This window comes from Salmo salar, chromosome ssa24, assembly GCF_905237065.1.
Source record: "Salmo salar chromosome ssa24, Ssal_v3.1, whole genome shotgun sequence".
NCBI lineage: Eukaryota > Metazoa > Chordata > Actinopteri > Salmoniformes > Salmonidae > Salmo > Salmo salar.
The window spans coordinates 16,692,594-16,718,536 of record NC_059465.1 but is presented as its reverse complement, the minus strand read 5'-3'; the positions used below and the strand labels follow the sequence as shown (position 1 = coordinate 16,718,536).

The following is a 25,943-nucleotide window of genomic DNA, read 5'->3' as shown; positions in this document are numbered from 1 at the left end:
CAAAGCGAGGTCCATACAGAAATGGTTTGTCGAGATCGGTGTGGAAGAACTTGACTGGCCTGCACAAAGCCCTGACCTCAACCCCATAGAACACCTTCGGGATGAATTGACCTCAATACTGCTATTGTGACTGAATGGAAGCCCCTGCAGTCCCTGCAGCAATGTTCCAACATCTAGTGGAAAGCCTTCCCAGAAGAGTGGAGGCTGCAATTGCAGCAAAGGGGGAACCAACTACATTTTAATGCCCATACATTTGGAATGAGATGTTTGACGAGCAGGTGTCCATATACTTTTGGTCATGTAGTGTGTGTGTGAGAAAGAGTGTGTGTGTGTGTGTGTGTACCGTGCTCAGAAGCCCTAAAGCAGCCCACAGTAACGACTCCTACATGTTGTAGTGCCTGCACAGTGCACACAAGCTCCTACTAGGGCCATATAATCTAGAGAACCTTTCCCTCTTTAACACTGAATGAGCCTCCATAAAGGGTAAAGGGGTTGTTGGGATGGGTTCCTGTTTCCTTCCCCCCCCATGGCCTCCAGAACCAACAGATACCCTTCTGAAGCCTCAGAAAGAGAGAAGAGAAGAGAAGAGAAGAGAAGAGAAGAGAAGAGAAGAGAAGAGAAGAGAAGAGAAGAGAAGAGAAGAGAAGAGAGAGAGAGAAGATGAAGAGAGAAAGAAAGAGAGAGAAGAGAGAGCGAGAAAGAGAGAGAAGATGAAGAGAAAGAGAAGATGAAGAGAGAAAGAGAGAGAGAAGAGAGAGCGAGAAAGAGAGAGAAGAGAGAGAAGATGAAGAGAGAGAGAAGATGAAGAGAGAGAGAGAGAAGATGAAGAGAGAAAGAGATAAAGAGAGAGAGAGAGCTACCATGCTTTTTCAAATTATTATGTTTATTTGTCAGGGACCATGTACAACATGCCATTGCACCAGATTTAGCTCGCTAGCTAATTTTCATCTGTAGTCCCTGCGCTTCAGGGGAGGCCAGACCTCTAACCGTCCTTCCAACAGTTCAGAACTAGTCAGGGGAGGTGGTTTATCCCTTGATATATCTCGATTTTCTTTTATTGTTCCTAGGCCTTAGCTATTCTATCACACAACAAATCAAACTTTATTTGTCACATGCACTGAATAAAACATGTGTAGACCTTACTGTGAAATGCTTACTTACAAGCCCTTAACCAACAATGCAGTTCAAGAAAGAGTTAAAAAATAGTCCGTAAATGTAAATAGTCCGGTGACCATATGATTAATTGTTCAGCAGTCTTACGGCTTGGGGGTAGAAGCTGTTAAGGAGTCTTTTGGTCCTAGACTTGGCACTCCAGTGCCACTTGCCATGCGGTAGAAGAGAAAACAGTCTATGACTTGGTGACTGGAGTCTTTGACAATTTTTGGGGCTTTTTTGGGGGGCTGACACCACCTAGTATATAGGTCCTGGATGGCAGGAAGCTTGGCCCCAGTGATGTACTGGGCCGTACGCACTACCCTCTGTAGTATCTTATGGTCAGGATGCTCTCGATGGTGCAGCTGTAGAACTTTTTGAGGATTTGGGGACCCATGCCAAATCTTTTCAATGTCCTTAGGGGGAAAAGTTGTTGTCGTGCCCTCTTCACGACTGTCTTGGTGTGTTTGGACCATGATATATCGTTGGTGATGTGGACACTTGAAACTCTCAACCTGCTCCACTACAGCCCTGTCGATGTTAATGGGGGCCTGTTCGGCCCGCCTTTTCCTATAGTCCACGATCAGCTCCTTTGTCTTGCTCACATTGAGGGAGAGGTTGTTGTCCTGGCTCCACACTGCCAGGTCTCTGACCTCCTCCCTATAGGCTGTTTCATCGTTGTCAGTGATCAGGCCTACCACTGTTGTGTCGTCAGCAAACTTAATGATGGTGTTGGAGACGTGTTTGGTCACGCAGTCGTGGGTGAACAGGGAGTACAGGAGGGGACTAAGCACACACCCCTGAGGGGTCCCAGTGTTGAGGATCAGCGTGACAGATGTGTTGTTGCCTACCCTTACCACAATCACCTGAACAATCACCTGAAATGGGGATTCCTGCTACTGCTGCTGCGCCCCACAATGATGTTAAATGTCTTCTCAGAATTAAGATTCAAAGATGTCTACAGAAGAAATCGGGTGTCAGCTATGACATGGCACACACTTAGAAAAAAGGGTTCTTCGGCTGTCCCCATAGGGGAAGCCATTTTGGTTCCATGTAGAATCCTTTTTGGTTCCAAGTATAACCCTTTTGGGTTCCATGTAGAACCCTCTGTAGAAAGGATTCTACCTGGAACCCAAAAGGGTTCTACCTGGAACCAAAAAGGGTTTTTCAAAGGGTTATCCCATGGGGACAGCCGAAGAACCCTTAAAAGGTTCTAGATAGCACCTTGACCTTGAAAAAATATATTTTGGTCATTGATCTGTACTACACAGAAATACCTAATTATGGATATGAATGTCATTCTCCTCATGTTTCACAAGTTTGGACATCACAGTGCAGCACAGTAGAGTACAGTGCAGTACAATACAGCACAGCAGAGTAGGGTAGAGTTCAGTACAGTGCAGTGCAATACAGTACAGTAGATTTATACTGTACTCTACTCTAATATAATACTCTACTTTTTTTACTGTACTGTTCTGCATTACACTGTTCTACTTCTCAACATCCATGGACGTCCGGTGTCGGTTGGTGCTCAGTGGGTGAGGATGCTAGTGAAAGTTAATTCCCACGGGGGACCAGTACGGAAAAAAATGTATGAAATGTATGCATTTCATACATCTGGATAAGAGCGTCTGCTAAATGACTAAAATGTAAAATGTAAATGTTAATGGAAAGAGAGGGGGCTCATGGGTAGGTGTCAGTAAGAGCTGTGAGAGAGAGAGGGAGAGACAGAAACAGAGACAGAGAGGGAGAGAGAGAGAGAAAGGGGCAAAGGGAGAGGAGAGAGAGAGAGAGAGAGAGAGAGAAGGGTTGTCCAGACTAAGACTGTTTTAACATTGTTGGTTTGACCATCAGGCACAGAAAGATAAATAAAACAGTTATCAGCTGAACATAACAGTATGCCAGTGGAAGGGAGGACAGTAGCAGGTGATCCAACTGTGGTTTGTGACTACTATGATTTCCCATTGTAGCCATTCAGTTGCAGTCATTCCGTTACTGCTTTTTTGGTAATGCCCAAGATGAGCCTGCCTGTGTGTGAGAGAAATTGCCCACATCCTCCCCACTAAAAAGGGAATCAGACACTGTGATTGTTCCCAGCTTTGATCCACCATGGGCCCACGGGCTCACCAATAGAGTCTGCTAAGCAGAGGTAACGCCGCCTAAGACCATTATCCCCTGCTACAACATGGCCCCCATGTCATTTCTACTACTCAGCTGGAATCACAGCAGTCTGCAGTAAGGCTCCCACAAAGAATGACTTTATTTGATAGGAGAGACAACTTTGTTTCTATAGAGACTCACTAGAGCTTGTGTTATCCATTGCAAAAGTACCACAGTGAAAAACAGATTCCAGCTGAAGTAGTTTTTATAGAGACTCAGTATACTGTAGCTTGTGCTATCAAAGTGAAACATATTACAGCTGAACTAGTGGGGAGTAGTGGGGAGTTGGGGGACTGAATCTCACATTAGGGACACAGGTGTTGGTTCTACCTAATAGTTCCAGTCTCAAATGCAAAGTGTAAAACTTCCCCAGGGTTGAGATGTCCCCTGGTTACAAGGTGTGAAACCCAACAGCACGGCTGTGTTTAACTGGCACTGGCACCAGGCAGGCAGGCCCACTGTGAGTATCAAGTCTCTCTGCAAACACCTCAGACTCCCTCCCTCCTTCCTTCCTTCACTCCCGATGCTGGACCAAAACCAAGTAAATCACAAGGCACAAGGAGCCCTGAAACTGATCACAGCCAATGTTTAGAGGGAAAAGGAAATCTAAATGCTTAAGGGAGAGAAAGATCACAGCTTTGGCCCAACAATTCATTAGTAAAACTGACAGAGAGCTCATGAAATTGTCACGAAGACAAGCTTCTACTCTGCTGCTGTCCTCTCACTGCAGTGTGCCCGAGGACTGTTGTTCACACAAGAAGGCTCCTCCAAGACCATGCAGATCTATATGCAGTTAGGTAAGAGCACTAGTCATTGGAAAGAGACGAACAACAACAGAGAGAGAGATAGAGCGAGAGAGAAGAAAGAAACAGAGAAGGAGAGAGGAATGACCCTAGAGCCAGGCCCTCTGAGACACAGAGAGAGTAGAGGAGGGCAGACAGGCAGGCTCACAGAGGACAGAGGAAGGCCAGGTTAGGGTGAATAACGTCCAGGTGCATTCCCCACTGAGCTTCCTGTTTCAGTCCCTCTCCCCCTCAATAACTCTCTTCATCTGGGACATAGTTGAAAAATCCCAGCCCCCCTTCTCACCCTCTTTCTCCAGCCCAATGCTGTGGGAGTAGGGTAGAACATTAAAAAAAAGACATTTAGCATGATAAAAATCTCAAGGAATTCCTCTAGATTTCTGGCTGTGGGAAAAGCTCTTGTTGAGAACAAACGACAAAAGACAGATGTGGCAGACGGCCAGATGAGAAGCGATGAGGAGTAGGAGGAGAGGAGACGGCAGAGGTCACACAAGGAAGCCCTCAGTGGAACAGACAAGGTGTAGAGGATAGACCAATTAGGATGCACTGTGGGTCCCAGGGCACAGGGAAGAGGGTGCAACAAAAGAGAGAGATATTCAGTGACATTATTGAAGAGAGACGGATCAAACATTCCTGGAGTTAAAATCTGGAGCTGCAGAGAACGAGAGTGAGCTTCTAACTGGGATAGACCATGAAAGACATTATTCTGCACAAAGACAGAGGGAAAGTTAAAAGAGTGCTTTTAATAAAGGACATGAGAGAATACAACACAGAGTTAGATAAAGAGTGTCTTTTGTTTACAACAACAATAGAGAGAACAAATAAAAAGATAAATAAAGCCCAAAAAGAACATGAAAGAGCATATAAGTACCAGTAGTATAGTGTGTTGGTGGTTGTCACGGCTCTGTGGGTTGAAATTCTGTTGAATGGGAGGTTAATGAGGGACATTAGGGGTGGCCCATTGTGCTGCAATTTTAGTCAGGATCAAAGGACATGTCAGGGGCCAATCAGTCCATAGTGAATGAGAGGATGGGGCCAAAGCCCTCTAAGCAGAGCCGGGCAAAAGGGCTCTCCATACCTGATGAACGTTCCCGCTCTGGGTCAGTGATCTCCTAATGAAAACACCTACACATCATCAAAGCACCAGAGTGAGGCCTTGAAGGGGTTGTGGAGGACAAGTGGTTTTCACACAGCAGCAGTCACAGTGAGCCTGAATGGACCCGCATCTCATCCAGCGGTGACCAGGACAACAGGTTGGAGTTCATCAAATCAAATCCAACTTTATTTGTCACCTGCGCCGAATACGACATGTGTAGACATGTCGTAGACCTTACCGTGTCGTAGACCTTACCGTGAAATGCTTACTTACAATCCCTTAACCAACAGTGCAATTCAAGAAAGAGTTAAGAAAATATTTACCAAATAAATGTAAGTAAAAAATATTAAAAAGTAACACAATAAAATAACAATAACGAGGATATATGCAGGGGGTAGCGGTACCGAGTCAATGTGCTGGGGTACAGGTTAGTTGAGGTCATTTGTACATGTAGGTAGGGGTGAAGTATACACAATAAACAGCGAGTAGCAGCAGTGTAAAAAACAAATGGATGGGAGGGGGAGGGGTGTCAATGTAAATAATCCGGTGGCCATTTGATTAATTGTTCAGCAGTCTTATGGCTTGGGGGTAGAAGCTGTTAAGGAGCCTTTTGGTCCTAGACTTGGCGCTCCGGTACCACTTGCAGTGTGGGAGCAGAGAAAACTGTCTATGACTTGTGTGAGTCTTTGACAATTTTTGGGGCTTTCCTCTGACACCTGTGATGTTTGAGTGAATGTGTAGGTGGGAGTGTGTGACACTCTTTGATATGGATGACCAAGCTGTGTGTGCATGTGTGTGTGTGTGTGTGTGTGTGTGTGTGTGTGTGTGTGTGTGTGTGTGTGTGTGTGTGTGTGTGTGTGTGTGTGTGTGTGTGTGTGTGTGTGTGTGTGTGTGTGTGTGTGTGTGTGTGTGTGTGTGTGTGTGTGTGTGTGTGTGTGTGGAGAATGTGGTGGTGATAGGTCAGGCTCTAGAGGTCCCACAGTGAGCAGTCTGTCTGGCAGTCAGACCATGACTCCCCCTCCTCAGGCTGGCAGCACAGGAAATAGCTGGGTTGTTCCACAAAATGAGTACCTATTGCGTCCCTTTGATATTTAAAGTAGAAATTGTGCACCAATATTGAATTGGAAAAAAAATGTTATTTTAAATTAATTAAATAAAGTGCACTTTATCATTTAGATTTTTTATATTAATAAATACTTTTTCCCGTGCACCCTCAATGACTTCTAGAAACATTTGAACCCACTTAGCCCCAACATTTGTCAACATTTTCACCATCATTGTAAAGCCCTAGTTATTTTGTTGCTTTAACAAAGTAATTTCTGAATATTATTATTCATTTAAGGTGAATAGTGATTCACTCATTTTAATATGGTGAAACTGTTCCTTAAAAAAAGAGTGAAAAAAAGAAACCTTGAAGATCTAATTGTCAAATCGTAGTGGAAAAGCAGCCCACTGGGCACACACTGGTTGAACCAATGTTGTTTACACATCATTTCAATGAAATGATGTTGAACCAAAGTGGAATAGACGTTAAATAGGCGTTTGTGCCCAGTGGGAGGTGAACTGGTCCTACTCTTTTTGGCCGTTTGCTGGTGTTTTGTGGTGGAAAACTGAGCTGGTCGAGCATAACACGTCAACCTTGTTACCTAGAGATAGACTGGCTGGAAATGTTTTAACAAATGCAAACTTGAGAAGCTTGCATTCAATTGCCACCCCCTGTTGCACACAGCAAGTTTCCATTCCCCCGTCACAAGGAGATTTGTGGCTGATTTAAGATAAAATTGTCAACCTTGTTACAGTCAACCCTGTTAGTTTATTTGGCACTTAATACGCACTTACTATAGTCATTTTTTTTATTTAACCTCAGTGGGAAAATTAAATCAAAAGTTTTTTAGAATGAAGTTAAACTTCTCAAGAAGCACTGAATTAGTGGAATGACCCAGCTGCTGTCTTATCCCTTAACTATGCTTGGCTTCAATAGCCCTCATTTAGGCCAAGGGTGAAAGACCCTGCTGCATTGGCTCTATTGTAAAAATGGTTTACTCCAAGTATTTTTTTGATACTGTAATGGCCCTGTGATTTATTACAAGCTCTGGCTTGTGTCACGCACGTGCTGCTTATTGTATTGAAGGCATTTTCGTCTGGTTGATGTCATGCGCCTGTTTGTCTTTTATTTCACTTTTATTTTATTTATGCAAGTCAGTTAAGAACAAAATCTTATTTTACAATGACGGGTTACCCCGGCCAAACCCAGACAATGCTGGGCCAATTGTGCGCCGCCCTATGGGACTCCCGATCCCAGTCAGTAGTGATCCAGCCAGGATCAAACCAGGGCCTGTAGTGACAACTCTAGCACTGGGATGCAGTGCCTTAGACCACTGCGCCACTCAGGATCCCTGATACTGATGTGTTGATGCTGCTGTCTTAGTCAAAGTCTCTCTTGAAAAATAGATTTTTATCTCATCGAGATTACCCTGGTCAAATAAAGGTTAAATAAATAACATTTCTAGGTTGCCCGGGATGCTGGTCTGAATCTAGCACTAGGTATGTATGACTAGAGACTTTTTTCAGTCATTGTTATCTCTTGACCAATAGTCATTATCTTTTGACCACCCCTACCATTGTTAAAATCAACTTTTATCTCTCTCAGTACCTCTGTCATCAAGACTTTGTTCAATGCTTTGTATGTGGACAAAGGAATGTTACAGTGCTCCTACTACGACCATGTGAGAGGAGAGGACAGCCCTCTGTCCTACACGGAACTAATGGAAATGCCCCCAAATGGTCTTGTTGACACACACCATAAACATGCCTGTCTACATGACGCAGCCTAGACAGACAGCAGCCCAGATGAAGTAGAACTGCAGCTGCATGTGTTTAGTAAACATGTCCACCAACCACAGCACATGAGTGACAGAGAGAGACTCAGGGTGGAGGAGTAAACACAGCGGACCAAGGCCAGGACCTCTCTGCACCACCTGGACACTTCCCAGGGACACTACACTCATCAGCAGGATCCTCCACCCACCCACCCACTCTCCTCTCCTCTCCTCTCCTCTCCTCTCCTCTCCTCTCCTCTCCTCTCCTCTCCTCTCCTCTCCTCTCCTCTCCTCTCCTCTCCTCTCCTCTCCTCTCCTCTCCTCTCCTCTCCTCTATCAACCCCCCATCGCTCAGAACCTGAGAGAGTAAATATTAGTGTGATGGGGAACTTGATCACATCCACATTGGCTGGCTGGCCTCTGTGAAAAACACTAGCTTTGTCCAAAAGGGAAGCGAGGGGGCTGGTGTTTTCCACTCTGTGTTTAGTCTGAGGGTTTTGCTCACAGAACCACCCTCATCAACAACCCTGCTGTTATACGGAACCCTCACCTCTGAGGATCACAGGGGAGGAACACACAGAGGGAGAACATCAAAACAATCCAACAGAAAGAGAGATTGCTAAACACAGACCTGACAATTTCACACAATATAGTAGTATATTTGTGCAACGAACGATAAAGAGTAGCTTTTTCACCTGTTATTCAGCAGATCCACTTTATTACAACATAAAACAGACCAGCGTTTTCCATTCACTACCCATTCCAGTTCAAGAGCTCCCCTCTGTTTGCTGAGAGACCCATACAAGGGGGATTTATAGAGGCAGATGAGAGGGTTGAGTTGGTGGTTTGTATCTGTCTTTATGGATGTGTGTGGGGCTTAGTGGAAGATCCTCAGAGAACTGAGGACTGAGTCTGGTCAGATGAGAAGCTCCCTGACAGCTGAGAGGCAGCAGATGTTGGAAAGGAAGAGAACTGCTGCCGGCCAGACCAGAGCACAGTTTAGAGACAGCATTGCTCTCACAGGACAGGAGCCAATAGGCCACACAGAGCGACAGTGGGCAGGCCAATGAGGATGGGAGAGCACTGCACACAGTGCGCAATGTGCTGCCTGGACAGGAAAAAGGAAACCCAGTGTCAAGTAGACAATGAGACCTGCTAGATGGATAGGATAGGGTTGGGAAGAGTCATTGTTGGTTGCTTAAATAGGCAGAAAAAAGGGGTCTTTGAGGTCCTCAAAAGATGGATAGGTATTGATAACAATAGGAGGTTAGTTATAAGTATATCTGAAAAAAAAATAAAGACTGAACTAAATTGAATTGAAAATAGACTATTTAATTTGTGACATTATGTTGCCTAATCTATGAATGTTCCAAATTGTGAATTTGTATTATGAATGGTATGGATCCGAAAGCAGGTAGCTTTGTCTGAAAGGATGCTTCAAAGACACAGAACCTTTGAGTGAGTCTTTGACAGGTTTGTTTTATTGGGCCTTATGAAGATCTAGCCTACTGTACTAGCCTAGTAATCATCATTTCCATGAAAGGTTATAGGCTCTAATAAACAAAATTAGAAGATGCACAACAATAAACGATAAGGCATTAATCCATACCTTTTTTGATAAATAGACGTTTGAGACGCTGCGGAAGACTCTCTGTTGAGCTGTGTCCCAGTTGAATATTTGTAAAGACCTGTCCTCCAGGTTCCGTGAGCTGCAGAGATCAGCCACAGCAGCAGCACAATCCAACTGAAACTTTTCCGGGAAAGCGCGGACACGCAGTCCGGTTGACACGCTCCCATTTCCGCGGCGTCAAAAAAGCACAGGCTGAAGAGTTCCTAAAAAAGTGAGCTAGTGAGTGGATTTCTTTCCAGTTCGAGAAAAAAATATACCTAAAAGTCCAGGTTTTCGCTTCACGGAGAGAGAGCGCATCCCTTCATCAACCAAATACATAAAATACAAATATCAACTACACCTTTACCGTTATAATAGCAAAATTTTTTTTTAAATATCACGAAAAGAAAGGTAAAAATGACAGGCCGAAAACAAAAATATTCAAACATTCACCGACTTTGCAGAAAGTTCCCCACATGCCCTAATCAATAAGCAGTGTTCCGAAGCAACTAGACGAAATAGGTAGGCTAATGTGACTGGCCGGTCTCTTTTCTTTTCACTATCAGCACTCCCTCCCTCCGTCTGTGCGTACTGTAGCCTATCTCAAGTCGAGCTTCTCACAATGGAAATAAATTAGTCTCCTTCAGTCTTTTAAAAGCACAGCCCGCAGTCTTTTACCCTGCCCATTCTCTATTTCAACATTTCACCGCAAACAAGGCACGCTTAAAAACAGATTCCCTTTAAGCGTCTATCTTCATTATCAACACTGAATTTACCCGGAGTGATTTATTTCATATTCCTAATCCCAAATCATTATAGTTTCGAAATTCTACAGTGGTAGGCTACACGTGGGACTCGTGAACAGAATAAATGATTGTGAAATAAAGAAGTTAGTCCGACGCATTCTGATGACAATAAACATGTATACATAGCTCAATATTAGGGTGGTGACGATGCTGCTGCTGAATTAGTCTTTAATCTCTGTTAGTGAGTGTCTATAAATGCCCATGCTTTATTCTAAGGACATAACACCTAGATGCCAGACACTTTTGCATTGGTTTATATTATCATGCTGTAGATACATGCTCCGTATCGTTCTCAGTGGCATAACGCAGTTTCGCTTAGCGCCCCGCAAGGTCCAAGCAAGGTTGCCATGGGGAAGAGAGAAAAACGAGCAATTTCATAGCTAATCTCATGCTATTTTACACATTTTGCCATTAGGCTGAGAGAAAATGCTGCTGTTGCTCAGGGATTCTTGAAAGACGGGACAATTGCAAACATTTATCTTGATATGAACACAATTTGAAATATATTTAATCAATAAGGCCCGAGGGGGTGTGGTACAGGCCAATATACCAAGGCTAAGGGTTGTTCTTACACATAAAGCAACAAGAGTGCCTGGACACAGCCCTTAGCCGTGGTATATTAGCCATATACAGTTGAAGTCGGAAGTTCACATACACTTAGGTTGGAGTCATAAAAACTCGTTTTTCAACCACTCCACAAATTTCTTGGGTCAGAAGTTTACATACACTAAATTGACAGTGCCTTTAAACAGCTTGGAAAATTCCAGAAAATGATGTCATGGCTTTAGAAGCTTCTGATAGCTAATTGACATCATTTGAGTCAAGGTGTACCTGTGGATGTATTTCAAGGCCTATCTTCAAACTCAGTGCCTCTTTGCTTGACATCATGGGAAAATCAAAAGAAATCAGCCAAGACCTCAGAAAAATAATTGTAGACCTCAACATGTCTGGTTCATCCTTGGGAGCAATTTCCAAACGCCTGAAGGTACCACGTTCATCTGTACAAACAATAGTAAGCAAGTATAAACACCATGGGACCACGCAGCCGTCATACCGCTCAGGAACGAGACGCGTTCTGTCTCCTAGAGATGAACATACTTTGATGCGAAAAGTGCAAACCAATCCCAGAACAACAGCAAAGGACCTTGTGAAGATGCTGGAGGAAACAGGTACAAAAGTATCTATATCCACAGTAAAACGAGTCCTATATCGACATAACCTGAAAGGCCGCTTATCAAGGAAGAAGCCACTGCTCCAAAACCGCCATAAAAATCCAGACTACGGTTTGCAACTGCACATGGGGACAAAGATTGTGCTTTTTGGAGAAATGTTCTCTGGTCTGATGAAACAAAAATAGAACTGTTTGGCCATAATGACCATGGTTATATTTGGAGGAAAAAGGGTGAGGCTTGCAAGCCGAAGAACACCATCCCAACCCTGAAGCACGGGGGTGGCAGCATCATGTTGTGGGGGTGCTTTGCTGCAGGAGGGACTGGTGCACCTCACAAAATAGATGGCATCATGAGGGAGGAAAATTATGTGGATATATTGAAGCAACATCTCAAGACATCAGTCAGGAAGTTAAAGCTTGGTCGCAAATGGGTCTTCCAAATGGACAATGACCCCAAGCATACTTCCAAAGTTGTGGCAAAATGGCTTAAGGACAACAAAATCAAGGTATTGGAGTGGCCATCACAGAGCCCTGACCTCAATCCTATAGAACATTTGTGGGCAGAACTGAAAAATGTGTGCGAGCAAGGATGCCTACAAACCTGACTCAGTTACACAAGCTCTATCAGGAGGAATGGGCCAAAATTCACCCAACTTATTGTGGGAAGCTTGTGGAAGGCTACCCGAAAAGTTTGACCCAAGTTAAACAATTTAAAGGCAATGCTACCAAATACTAATTGAGTGTATGTACATTTCTGACCCACTGGGAATGTGATGAAAGAAATAAAAGCTGAAATAAATCACTCTCTACTATTATTCTGACATTTCACATTCTTAAAATAAATTGGTGATCCTAACTGACCTAAGACAGAATTTTAACTAGGATTAACTATCAGGAATTGTGAAAAACTGAGTTTAAATGTATTCGGCTAAGGTGTATGTAAACTTCCAACTTCAACTGTGTATATATATATATATATATATATATAATATCCCTTTGAGCAAGGTAAAGTTATGAACTACACTTTGGATGGTGTTTCAATACACCCAGTACAAATATACAGACGTCCTTCTTACCTCAGTTGCCGGAGAGGAAAGACACCGCTCTGAGATTTCACCATGAGGCCAGTGGTGACTTTAAAACAGTTACAGAGCTTAATGGCTGTGATAGGAGAAAACTGAGGATAGATCAACAACATTGTATTTTCTCAAAAAATACAAACCTAAATGACAGCGTGAAAAGAAGGAAGCATGTACATAATAAAACTATTCAAATGCATCCTGTTTGCAATAAGGCACTAAAGTAGAACTGCAAAAAATGTGGCAAAGAAATTAACTTTATGTCCGGAATACAAAGTGTTATGTTTGGGGCAAATCCAACACTTCACTGAGTACCACTCTTCATATTTTCAAGCATAGTGGTGGCTGCATCATGTTATGGGTATGCTTGTCATCGGCAAGGGTTAGGGAGTTTTCTTGGTGGATTAAAATAAACTTAATAGAGCTAAGCATAGGCAAAATCCTAGAGGAAAACCTGGTTCAGTCTTCTTTCCAACAGACACTGGGAGACAAATTCACCTTTTAGCAGGACAATAACCTAAAATACAAGGCCAAATATACACTGGAGTTACTTACCAAGTCAAAATTGACTGTTCCTGAGTGGCTATATTAAATGTTTTACTTAAATCGTCTTGAAATCTATGGCAAGACTTGAAAATAGCTGTCTTGCAATGATCAACAACCAACTTGACAGAGCTTGAAGAATTAAAAAAAGTGATGGAGTGCTGCATCAGATGACCTGGCCTCCACAATCTCCTGACCTCAACCCAAATTAGATGGTTTGGGATGAGTTGAACCGCAGAGTGAAGGAAAGGCAGCCAACAAGTGCTCAGCATATGTGGGAACTCCTTCAAAACTGTTGGAAAAGCATTCCAGGTGAAGCTGGTTAAGTGAATGCCAAGAGTGTGCAAAGCTGTCATCAAGGCAAAGGGTGACTACTTTGAAGAATCTCAAATATAAAATATACTTTTTGGTTACTACATGATTCCATATGTTATTTCATAGTTTTGATGTCTTCACTATTATTCTACAATGTAGAAAATAGTCAAAATAAAGAAAATTTCCTTTAATGAGTTGGTGTCCAAACTTTTGACTGTTTGTAAAATATTTAATAAATTAGCAACATTTCTAAAAACAGGTTTTCACTTTTTCATTATAGGTTATTGTGTGTAAAAAAATAATATATTTAATCCATTTTGAATTCATGCTGTAACACAACAAAATGTGGAATAAGTCAAAGGGTATGAATACTTTTTGAAGGCACTGTAGCTGACCATGCTCATTCCTGATTCATTTAGGATTTTAGACAAATCTGATGTAGTAAACCAAATCTCCGGACAAATATTTTAGGAATCAAAGTTTTGAGAGAAATATTATTTGAAGTCACAGAAGGCTATTGCAAGAAACTACATACGATAGTTTTTCAGTTGATATACATTTTTGCCAGTTTTATTTAAAAATGTAAATACTCTTATGGAGAGTTTTAATTTCGGATCCTTTGCTCCGGACAAGGGCATTTGCAGGCATAGAGCCGACATGAAAATAAATATTGAAAGTATTTTGAAAATCACCCCCAAAAATATTTTCCCTTAGAAAAATTCCCTTGAAATGTACATTTTAAACTCAAATAATGCAAGAAAAGATATTTTTTCAACTATAAAAATACAGTTTCTGTGCCGGACAAGGATTGTCCCGACTTTCAAGAATCCTTGAGCTTATTTCCTGCTACTCTACACATTTTGCCATGAGGCTGAGAGAATATTTGGCAGTGTGAAAGCGAATTTCCTGTAATAAAAAAAAAATGGCATGGCTTATGATGCGTTCATATGGTATATGTGGGGCATGTGGTACGCCAGTGATCCTTCTTCCTCCCGTCCCTCCTAATCTTGGTCTTTGTCCAGCCTTAAGCTATGTGGTTGCCGTTTGCATCCCAACTCAGCAGCCTGTGGGCAGACCCCGGTGTTTGGGCAAGGTCCAGGCAGACAGAGCCAGAGAGCAGGGGTGGTGGGCTCTCTGTAACCTCTCTCCCGTGCCCAGTGGAGGTGGGACCTGGAAGGTTTTTGTCCAAACAGCCACTAACCACAGAGCTGTGGGCTGGTTCCAAGCTAAACACCTGGTCCTGCAGCCTGCAGCCTAGTAATCTATATCTGTGGTCAGAGTGACTACACTTCTCAGGTCTCTCAATGGGCAGCACTGTAGGGCTCACCAGCTGCACACAATCATGATGCCGAAGAGGAAGAGAGGCCATCTAAGAGCACGATTCATAACAGCACACAGTTACACCACAACACAGGGCAGACATCTTGGCATCCTGTCCTCCTGAGGCACACTGTATGTTGTGTGGTAGTTTGACTCATATCACTACTGCATTTATGAGATTATTACAGCATTGATGATGACTGCCCCCCCTTACACACATTAACACGTAGGTGGGCAAGCTTCCCTAATGTAGTGGCTTTGCTTGTGGCTGTAACAGGGTTGTCGCAGACTCAGACACCCTTGCACAGATGGGCATTGAGACAGACTGGCGCAGGACTCTCCTCGCAGTGCAGTGGAAGCTTTGATCTACTCTCTAAGGTTCATCTGCTTAGAATCACACCAAACGGAAACTGCTTCAGAAAGCTTGACGGGGGGGATTGTAGTGTCTGCATTTTTTGTTTCAGGGCATCCTTGGCATTTTATGAGGCAGCAGACCGGCGCAGAGTGGAGCCAAGAAGGACCTGGAGGAGTTTAGGGTTAATGTAAATCCCTCCAGTCTCGCGCAGCTGAAAATGATCTTGGCCTCTGAAGGGGGAGGTAGGGGTCATTTGCATTTTATCTTTTCCCATTCTTGTCTTGTTATTTTTTTCTTCTCTCCACCCTGCAATCAAATATAAAGAGTTCCTTTACCTATTGTCTCTATAAGGTCATGTATTCCTTTGACTAATTTGCCGTGCACATACATGAAAAGTAGACCATTCGGACTTTTCTATTCTATAGAGTGGCAACACAGACTTTTTACTGCCTCCCCCCTCCCTGTGTAGGCTCATAAAAGTGTCTCCAGCTCCTCTCCACAGTGCTGTCTGCTTTATGACAGCCATACTAGTGAAACCAGCAGGTGCTATCTGGCCTGCCCCCCTCACCCCTCTAACCATTGCCCCACACTGTCAAGACTGGTCACACTGCTCACTGCTGTGGGATTATACAATACAGAGCTCGAGCTGGGTGACTTAAGTCAGATAATTCCAGGCAGAACTGCTTGTACATGTGCTGTATGTCGACGTCATGGACATGCTTGAGCCCCTCTGTGACCCAGACCGCTATCTCACCTCAGTACCTGAGATTACTCAATATCAGTCTATTTGCTCACTCTGAATAGCTAACCACAATACTTATAGTCAGAGCTCGATCAAATAAATTAAAAGGAAAATAATATTGGAGGTCTAGGATAAGTTTGTGGAGTGTGCACTTTGGTCAATGTTTCACTCAGATACACATTTTCCAGACTCCTGGTTTTCCCAAAGTGACAGCTATAATACATGTTTAGCCTCTGTAGGCAGGAAATATATCTCAAGCTCTTTAAAAATGAACTCGTTTCCTTTTGGATTATGCATGAAAAAAACATGAGATGTTTCAATGAATTAAATTACAAACATATGAAGACAGCACGTACACATCTGACCTGTACGATCAGATCTACATTTAATGTGTGGGGATATACATTTTAAAACGCCTATCTTTAGACTATATCAGAATTGAGGGCCTCCCTTCCCCTATACGCCAGCTCTATGTAGTCAACGAAAAGGGGGGATGAAATATGACCTGGAGAAATAATGTTACGATTTTAATTAAAACTAATACAAAACAGACCTTGTTTTCCCTGTGGATTTATCTCCCCCGTCAGTCGGTCGAGGCAGCCAGAGCACAGATGCTGGGCGTTAGAAATGTCACGAGGAATAAAGCAGAGAGAGGACTTAATAAAAAGATCTGTCTTCAGAGATGAAAAATAGCAGGGGTTGGGGATACAGCCTCTGAGATCCAATGGCACCTCTTCAGAGGACTGATTGGAGACATGAGTTCTGCAGTGGGTCTCTACTCCACTACTCTGAGTGAACACAGGACTGGGGTGGGCTGCCACCTAGTGTTAATTCATGATAAGAACAACTGTGGATTTTTAAAACGTTTTTTATTGAACCAAGTCAGTTAAGAACTAAGAACTAATTCTTATTTACAATGACGGCCTACTCCTGCAAACCTGGACGACGCTGGGCCAATTGTGCGCCGTCCTATGGTACTCCCAATAACAGCCAGATGTGACATAGCCTGGATTCGAACCAGGGAGTGGTGACGCCTCTTGCACTGAGATCCAGTGCCTTAGACCGCTGCGCCACTCGGGAGCCCTATGTTCCAGAGAAACCGATTGATGTAATAGTATGCTAATAAGCATGTCACCAAATGTGATATTTGATAGTTTCCTAAACATTTAAAATAAATTTAGCCTTTAAAATGTGCCTTTAAATGATCTACATAGAAATCTAAAACAAATATAAACATCATCAGTCTGCGTTGAGGCACAGACAGACTCCCTGCAACACCCAGTGGGAGATGTGCTTGGTGGTAAAGAGATCTGCCTCAAACACCAGCCCCACACCCATAGCATTCCTCCTCATGGACGTGGTGTACACTGGAGTCCTCAGAGTATTCTACGAAACAAACACACAGACATTTGGACACAGTTAGAAAGTGGCAAAACAGACATTTTAAAACAATGAAACAATTGCTAGAGAGGCCACTAGCGAAGTCACTAAGCACATGTTCTGAAGGGTCAGTCTGTTATATCTGGTGTAATTCTCCTGTCTTATCTGGCGTCCTGTGTGAATTAAAGTATGCTCCTTCTAATTCTCTCTCTCTCTCCCTCTGCCTCCCGGAGGACCTGAGCCCTAGGACCATGCCTCAGGACTACCTGGCCTGATGACACCTTGCTGTCCCCAGTCCACCTGGTCGTGCAGCTGCTCCAGTTTCAACTGTTCTGCCTGCGGCAATGAAACCCTGACCTATTCACCGGATGTGCTGTTTTTGACTCTCTCTCGACCGCACCTGCTGTCTCAAACTCTGAATGATCGGCTATGAAAATCCAACTGACATTTACTCCTGAGGTGCTGACCTGTTGCACCCTCTACAACCACTGTGATTATTATTTGACACTGCTGGTCATCTTTGAACGTTTGAACATCTTGGCCACTGTTATAATCTCCACCCGGGAACAGCCAGAAGAGGACTGGCCACCCCTCAGAGCCTGGTTCCTCTCTAGGTTTCTTCCTAGGTTCCTGCCTTTCTAGGGAGTTTTTCCTAGCCACCGGGCTTCTACACCTGCATTGCTTGTTGTTTGGGGTTTTAGTCTGGGTTTCTGTATAGCACTTTGTGACATCGGCTGATGTAAAAAGGGCTTTAGAAATACAGTTGATTGAAGGGATAAGGTGGTGAGTGGTGCTGCAAACCTGTAGTTTGAGGCGATGTGCTTCTATGGGGATGACCTTCAGGATGGGCAACTGGACCACCAGTACTTTGGGTTTACTCCTGATCAGACATCCCCTCTCTATGTCCCAGTCTGCTCCCTCCAGATACAAGCCTGACACAAAGCAGCCTGGGAGAACACAACCACAACCCTCAGTATCAAAACATCACTCACTGTCTGTCTGTCTGTCTGTCTGTCTGTCTGTCTGTCTGTCTGTCTGTCTGTCTGTCTGTCTGTCTGTCTGTCTGTCTGTCTGTCTGTCTGTCTGTCTGTCTGTCTGTCTGTCTGTCTGTCTGTCTGTCTGTCTGTCTGTCTGTCTGTCTGTCTGTCTGTCTGTCTGTGTTAGTATGTCCGTCTGTGTGTGTGTTAATATGTCTGTCCGTGTCTGTCTGTCTGTCAGAGGACTCTCACCCTGTCCAGGCCTCTCGTTGACCTCCTCCTCAGTGGTGTACTGAGTGACCTGTGTGTAGAGTGTGGAGCGGTCCAGCGGCCAGCCGTTCCTCCTGCAGGTGGCCTGAACCAGAGCAGTCAGGTAGGACTCTGGGATCTGCAGCCCAGACAACCACATCACATTGGGCTCCCCTTCATCCACCTGGAAGAAAGAACCATCCAAATAAAACATAACTACACAACCACTACATACATGTACATACTGTATTTACATTTATATGTACTATACATCATGGATACTTTGATACCAAGAAAATGTGACCTTGAATAACATATCTGCATGAGCAACAGCTAATGGGGATCCTTATAAACTAAACCAATCTTCAGGGAGATGTCTACGATATGTCTCAGCGAATAACTGTATTAGAGCGCAGGATGTTCACCCAGGAGTTGTACTGGTCGTAACGCCTCTTGAAGTGGATCATCCAGTTGCCCAGGGACTTGAGGGTATCAGGTGCCAGCTTCCTCCAGATAGCAGGGATCATGCCATTGAAGAGGGCGCGTGCCACCTCATCCAGCTCACTACTCATGCCCACCTCACCAGCCAGAGCCTACAGGCACAGACACATTTGTTAGTTCACATCCCCATACCAAACTATAGGTACTATAGGTGTCTCACCTGGTTCCTTTAGTAAATATGCAATAGACAACAGCAAACGTTCTAAAGATAATTATACTGTTTTATGTAGATACAAAGGAAGGCCCCATGACAGTCTGTCCCTGTAGTTCTTCCTCTTTCTATACCCCTCACTGTTCCTGCCTGTCTCCTCCCCCTCTCTCACCCTCTGCAACTCAGCCAGAGAGCGTCCAATCCTGACAATGAGCTTGTTGAAGCGCTCCAGCTCCTGCAGCAGCACCACGGAGGTGGGGGAGATCTCCAGGCCAAACTTCTTACGGATCACGTCCAGGTCAAACACCTGAGGCAGCTTGTTCTGGATGTCCCGGGCCACGTTGCTGATGTACTCATCCCTGCTGATGCCTCCACCAGACTCACCTGAGGACCCCGACAGAAAGGTGAGGAGGCCAGATTATGCTCAGTCTGTGTGTATGTGTGTGTGTGAGGTTTCGGTTACCAGTCTGTGGCTGCAGATCTATCAGGTGGGTCCACATGTCGCGGGCTGCCTGTGTGTAGTATCCAATCTCAGCATTGGGGTGCAAACCAAACACCTCTGGAGTGTTGGCCAGGGGCAAGGTCTCAATCTCCCCTGTGATACATAGCAAGTCAATCAGAGAAGATGGATGACAACTACAAGTTAATAACAACAATGGCGGTGCAGCAGAAATCGTATGTAAAAAGCTACATTTGAAGTCTGTATATCAGACCAGTGATGAACTACTACACTGACCAACATAATTTTCCTTGGGCCCGTCAGGAGGGATCTTGTAGTCCACCTCCTTGTTGTGGAAGAAGTGAAAGGGCTGGAAGGTGTCAAAGATGAAGTCTCCCAGGTACTCATCCATGTAGACCGTCAGGATCCTGCGGTCAAAGCTGTCTATACACCTGCCTCCATACATTACCTGAGAGAGGGAGCGTAAACAGGCACACACGCACGCACACACACACGGAAGCCATTAGTGCTAGGCTATTATACTAATAGGATTCTGTATTATCATTGTTAAGTCAATGTGATGTATGAAGAGGTGAGCCTGACCTCTCCTATGAGGTACTTGAGACTTCCCCAGGGGATCTTGGCGTCTCCCTGAGTGTGGGCTTTGGTCAGGTAGGTGTCCAGGATCTCCATGCACACCTGGTCAACACAGGAACATCCACATCAGCACACACAAAGAGCGGAGTTACAGACATGACATTTAAACTGATCAGCAAAAGGAAATGACTCTGAAGTAAATGTAATCAATAGTGTAAGTCCTGTGGATGCTGTTAGAAACAGTCATTTTCCCACTCACCTGGAAGTCAGACTCGTTAAAGTCGTAGGACACGTTCCAGCCGATCTTGCCGTACTTGCGTCTCTCCTGCACCACAGCGTGGAAGAAGGACAGCACGTAGACCAGGCTGCGGTAGGCCGGGTGGGGGCAGCCCATCAGAGTCTCGTGGGCGATCTTAAAGAAGGTTGCCCTCATGTTCAGCTTCAGCCCATTGGGAGGCTCCGTCACCACCTGGACGAACAGAGAAACAGAGATCAGGTCCTAAAGTCAATTCGCCTCAATCCTCAATGGCTCAGTTCTGCTGTGATTAGGTGAACGAATCGGGCTGGGGAGACTGTATGGTGTTGGAAGAGTGAATCAGAGATAGACGGACAGACACTTTATCATAAAACTAAGTCACATTGTATACAGTTAGCTGCAGTAGGCAACAGTCTATGTTAGCTGCAGTAGGTAGCAGGTCTGTTTGACTAAGTTAGAGCTCTTCCTCACCTTGAGAGACTTCTGTAGAATGCCGATGGGAAAGTCTTTGATGGGGTCAGTGGTGAGCCACAGTCTGAAGTCAGGGTGGGCCTTGGTGATCCTCTCCAGGGACTTCTCTAGGTCCTTCAGCCACTTCACCAGCAGGTGGCAGTTCTGCAGCATCAGCCACTGGCCCCGAGATACCGCCGTTTCCAGCAGCTGCAGCGCCACCTACAGCACACAACAACAATACTGTATCATACTAACAACATTCCAATTAGCTTTGTGGTTGAATGTGCACCAAAAGTACATGTGGTATGCAATCTGGTTTCTGCTCAGGTTACAGATGTGTCACTGCAACCCTAAATGTCCTAAATGATGTCTCAATTGCCCTTGATTCTAAGCAATGTTGTGCTGCTATTTTTATTGACTTGGCCAATTCTTGCGGGCCAGCTAAGGAGTATTGGTGTCTCTGAGGGGTCTTTGGCCTGGTTTGCTAACTACCTCTCTCAAAGAGTGCAGTGTATAAAGTCAGAACATCTGCTGTCTCAGCCACTGCCTGTCACCAAGGGAGTACCCCAAGACTCGATCCTAGGCCCCACGCTCTTCTCAATTAACATCAACAACATAGCTCAGGCAGTATGAAGCTCTCTCATCCATTTATATTTTTATTTATTTTACTTTAACCTTTATTTAACTAGGCAAATCAGTTAAGAACAAATTCTTATTTACAATGGCGGCCTACCCCTGCCAAACCCGGACAACGCTGGGCCAATTGTGCACCGCCCTATGGGACTCCCAATCACGGCCAGATGTGATACAGCCTGGATTTGAACCAGGGACTGTAGTGACACCTCTTGCACTGAGATGCAGTGCCTTAGACCACTGCGCCACTCAGGAGCCCCAGTGTGCATATGCAGATGATACAGTCTTATACTCAGCTGCCCCCCCCCCCGGAGTTTGTGTTAAACGCTCTTCAACAAAGCTTTCTTAGTGTCCAATAAGCTTTCTCTGCCCTTAACCTTGTTCTGAACACCTCCAAAACAAAGGTCATGTGGTTTGGTAAGAAGAATGCACCTCTCCCAAACAGTGTGATTACTACCTATCAGGGTTTAGAGCTTGAGGTAGTCACCTCATACAAGTACTTGGGAGTATGGCTAGATGGTACACTGTCCTTCTCTCAGCACATATTAAAAGCTGCAGGCTAAAGTTAAATCTAGACTTGGTTTCCTCTATCGTAATTGCTCCTCTTTCACCCCAGCTGTCAAACTAACCCTGATTCAGATGACAATTCTACCTTCATGCTAGCTTACGGAGATGTAATTTATAGATCGGCAGGTAAGGGTGCTCTCGAGGGGCTAGATGTTCTTTACCATTCAGCCATCAGACTTACCACCAATGCTCCTTATAGGACACATCAATGCACTCTATACTCCTCTGTAAACTGGTCATCTCTGTGTACCGGTCGGAAGACCCACTGGTTGAGATACCTACTGCAGCCTTCATCCTCCACATACAACACCCATCCCCAAAGGACACACATCCCTGGGTCTCTCCTTTTTCAGTTCGCTACAGCTAGCGACTGGAACGAGCTGCAAAAAACACTCAAACTGGACAGTTTTATCTCTATCTCTTCATTCAAAAACTCAATCATGGACACTTTTACTGACAGTTGTGGCTGCTTTGCGTGATGTATTGTTGTCTCTACCTTCTGACTTTGTGCTGTTGTCTGTGCTCAATAATGTTTGTACCATGTTTTGTGCTGCTACCATGTTGTGCTGGTGCCATGTTGTGTTGCTACCATGTTGTTACCGTGTGGTGTTGCTACCATGCTGTGTTGTCATGTGTTGCTGCCATGCTATGTTGTTGTCTTAGGTCTCTTTATGTAGTGTTGTCGTGTCTCTCTTGTCGTGATGTGTGTTTTGTCTTATATATTATTTTTTCATCCCAGCCCCCGCAGGAGGACTTTTGGCTTTTGGTAGGCCGTCATTGTAAATAAGAATTTTTCTTAACTGACTTGCCTAGTTAAATAAAGGTTCAATAAAAAAAAATGTAACATTGGAAGCTCTATTGCTGTGATTAATGAGAGTTGTCTGGTACCTTCTCTTGACCTTGTCCCATGGCCAGAAACTTGAGCCTGCTGCCCCCAAAGCCAGACCTCTCAGCAAGCTTCATGAGGTCACTGGCTGGGTCAGAGCCGGGGCTCAGGATGAACACGATGGGGGAGTTGGGTGAACTCTGCTCATAGATGGCCTCGAAACTGATCACAGGGGGCTGCACATACCTGAGAGGGAGGGGGGCGAGGTAGACAGTAGAAAGTGAATAGGGAGAAACACTAAAGTCTCATCTCCGCAAGTCAAGATATTTTGGATCAAAGCAATAGGAGTTCAGGTTTGTTTACAAGTAGGAGAACGGGCTATTACTTCTCTCCCATGGTGATGGTGACATAGTCAGTGACAGCCCGGTAGACTCTGTCCAGGCGGAAGCAGCGCAGCAACAGCAGCTTCTGGAAGGCAGTCAGGTTGTCTTTATACTTCATGGGGAAGAGAGCCTGCTCCGGCCCATCCAGGTCATACCACTGAGATGACAACAGAGAGGAGGGTTAACAATGAACCATTCTACAGAGGACATAGGAACATATTCAGTGCATCACAAGGTCACAAGATTGGATGGTGTTACTCACAGTCTTCCACTCTGGCAGGTTCTTCTCCACGTCATCTGGTAGGGAGCCAAACTCAGCAGGGAAGAGCTCAGCCAGTCGTATGATGTCCTCCCAGCCCTGGCCTGGAAGCCAGGGACACGGCTTCTTCCTCGTGCTCATCTCCAGGGACAGGTTGCCTGGATTGAGGAGCACAGAGAGAACAGTACGTGAGCACAGTACGTGAGTTATGCGTCTCCAAGTTGGTGTGCTGTGTTTATGTGAGTGTATGGTAGATTACATCATATGTCTCTCACCCTTGAGGAAGAAGTCCAGCTCCTCCTGGGGAGCCCTCCCCTCTGGCTGCCCAATCTTTATTGTCAAATTGAAGGAGAACAGCAGCTTGTGTCTCTCAAACAGACCTGAGTCACACACACACACACACACACACACACACACACACACACACACACACACACACACACACACACACACACACACACACACACACACACACACACACACACACACACACACACACACACACACACACACACACACACACAGTTTCATATCAATCCCAGCTATCACATAACTGTTCCCACAAAAGTCCAGGTTTGACCATTCCTGAACACCCTGTCACCTCACCTGTGCATCCATAGTTGTAGACATTGTATGTCAAGGTGTCCATGATGTTCTTCAGCCTCTTGGGCAGGATGGAGTCAGGCAGGGACTTGCGCAGGGAGAAGTCAAAAACCTCCAGATAGGAGGCCAGAGAGTACTGGTACATGCTGTTCACCAGGGCCATCTCCGCCAGCACAAAGAACAGGATGGCACCGCGCTTGGCAGCGGGACGGTAGCCATCTCGCAGCTTATCAATGTCTGTTGATGTCTTCTCTGCCAGCTTCAGCTTCTCAAACACCTGGGGAGTTACATCAGAAAACACAGACAAAGCATTAAGAGAGCCCAGGCCTCATGCTCTCTGATGTCTTCCCCTTGAGAGTGAGTGTATCCTGTCTCCAGACAAACCTCGCTAGCCTTGGACTTGGTCTCCTCCAGAGTGTGGACCAGCTCCACGTTATCCAGCATGTTGCCTGTGGAAGTGGCCAGTTCCCTCAGCAGAGAGTCCTCCAGGTCTTTCAGCAGCTTCTTGTTCTCACTGGTCTCCTGGATAAGTCTCTCCCGCTGCTCCTCCAGCTCCTTACGCTCAAAGCCCACGATCACACTCAGCAGCTGGTCCTCCAGACCCTTCAGCGTCACTGAGAGAGACACACACACGCACGCACACAGGCACACGCACACAATCTGTTACCCCACACACTCACACCACATACAGTGTAGACACAGGCGTGCTGACATACAGAGACGTCTCACCAGTGTAGTTGATGACCATGGCCTTCCCGAACACAGAGGGAGAGTACTTAGGGTTGGACAGTTTGGTGTTGAGGTAGAGTTTGAAGTTGGGGTCGTAGTCCACCTCCTTGTCCCCCAGCGTTATAACCTGCCGGCCCTCGGCTCCTTTCACGTTCTTCTCCAGGACGTTGTCGATCACAGGGTCGATGTACTCATCCACGTCTTGGAACAGGAAGGGAAAGCCATACTTGATGGCCATCTCCAGCTGCTTCAAGAAGTCTGGGTCGTTGAACGAAGAGATCTATGGAAGAGGTCAATCACATACAGTATAAGAATAACATCCAGTAAATGACTTCCAGTAATTTGCAAATGTAAAAGAATAATAGTTAGATCCTGTGAAGTCAGCTGATAAAGTTAGCCGTACCTTGAGGTTGAACTTCTCCTCCTTCTTTTTGATCCAGTTGAGGGCTTGCTGTTGGGGGTCGATACACATGGGGAAGCGGCTGGCCCTGGTGGTCAGAATCCCGTTCTGGACTGACAGCTCATCTGGAGGAAGGCCCTCTGACCCCCATCTACAACACAGACACCTTTACTCTCTCTCTTCCTCTCACACAGGGACGGAAACACACGCATAAAAAAAAAACGCACTCACAAATGCATGTACGCACACACACACTTACACACACCAACACACACGTACAGTCTCTGACCTGCTGATCTCCACCTCGTCGGTCAGTAGACTCTCCACTCTGAAGGGCTGGCTGAGAGGGATGCCTCTCTCCAACACATCCTTCTCCCACACGTCAAACACCATCTCATTCCTGAAGTCCCAGCTGAATGCCCCCTCGTAGCTCAGGAACGCAGCACAGATCAGGCAGTCGCCTAGGAGACGCACACGACGCTGCTTCAACTCCTCCAGGTCATCTGTCCATCTGGGAAGAGGAAGAAGGAGAGGAAGACGAGAAGAGGAGGAAGAGACAGATACAGAGAC

At 45.1% G+C, this 25,943-nt stretch overlaps 2 protein-coding genes across 7 annotated transcripts in view; both read right to left on the bottom strand.

Annotated features, from left to right (window-relative positions):
* LOC106584977 (EMI domain-containing protein 1) overlaps positions 1–10,404 on the bottom strand; it is a 68,444-nt gene extending 58,040 nt beyond the window's left edge. For 3 of the 6 annotated variants that reach the window (XR_006761741.1, XM_014170672.2, XM_014170674.2), the window contains exon 1: positions 9,640–10,403. Coding sequence is in view for 4 of the 6 variants with exons in the window: in XM_014170672.2 (XP_014026147.2) it covers positions 9,640–9,827 (188 nt within the window). In the remaining 2 variants the exon portion in view is untranslated. Of the gene's footprint in view, positions 1–9,639 lie in introns of all 6 variants that reach the window. The other 3 variants (XR_006761742.1, XM_014170675.2, XM_014170673.2) reach the window with 3 other exon arrangements.
* Positions 10,405–16,801: 6,397 nt separating this feature from the next.
* The window catches only part of dnah10 (dynein axonemal heavy chain 10), a 61,090-nt gene continuing 51,948 nt past the window's right edge, over positions 16,802–25,943 (bottom strand). The window contains exons 61-79 of the mRNA XM_014170678.2: positions 25,663–25,884; positions 25,377–25,524; positions 24,974–25,253; positions 24,629–24,858; positions 24,248–24,521; positions 23,917–24,021; positions 23,645–23,799; positions 23,385–23,539; positions 23,062–23,245; positions 20,992–21,192; positions 20,524–20,733; positions 20,271–20,366; positions 19,965–20,136; positions 19,692–19,823; positions 19,401–19,612; positions 19,002–19,169; positions 18,580–18,760; positions 18,152–18,297; positions 16,802–17,356 (exon numbers count right to left, since the gene is read on the bottom strand). Of these exons, the coding sequence (XP_014026153.2) occupies positions 17,210–17,356; positions 18,152–18,297; positions 18,580–18,760; positions 19,002–19,169; positions 19,401–19,612; positions 19,692–19,823; positions 19,965–20,136; positions 20,271–20,366; positions 20,524–20,733; positions 20,992–21,192; positions 23,062–23,245; positions 23,385–23,539; positions 23,645–23,799; positions 23,917–24,021; positions 24,248–24,521; positions 24,629–24,858; positions 24,974–25,253; positions 25,377–25,524; positions 25,663–25,884 (3,418 nt within the window). The 3' untranslated portion in view covers positions 16,802–17,209. The remainder of the gene's footprint in view (positions 17,357–18,151; positions 18,298–18,579; positions 18,761–19,001; positions 19,170–19,400; positions 19,613–19,691; positions 19,824–19,964; positions 20,137–20,270; positions 20,367–20,523; positions 20,734–20,991; positions 21,193–23,061; positions 23,246–23,384; positions 23,540–23,644; positions 23,800–23,916; positions 24,022–24,247; positions 24,522–24,628; positions 24,859–24,973; positions 25,254–25,376; positions 25,525–25,662; positions 25,885–25,943) is intronic.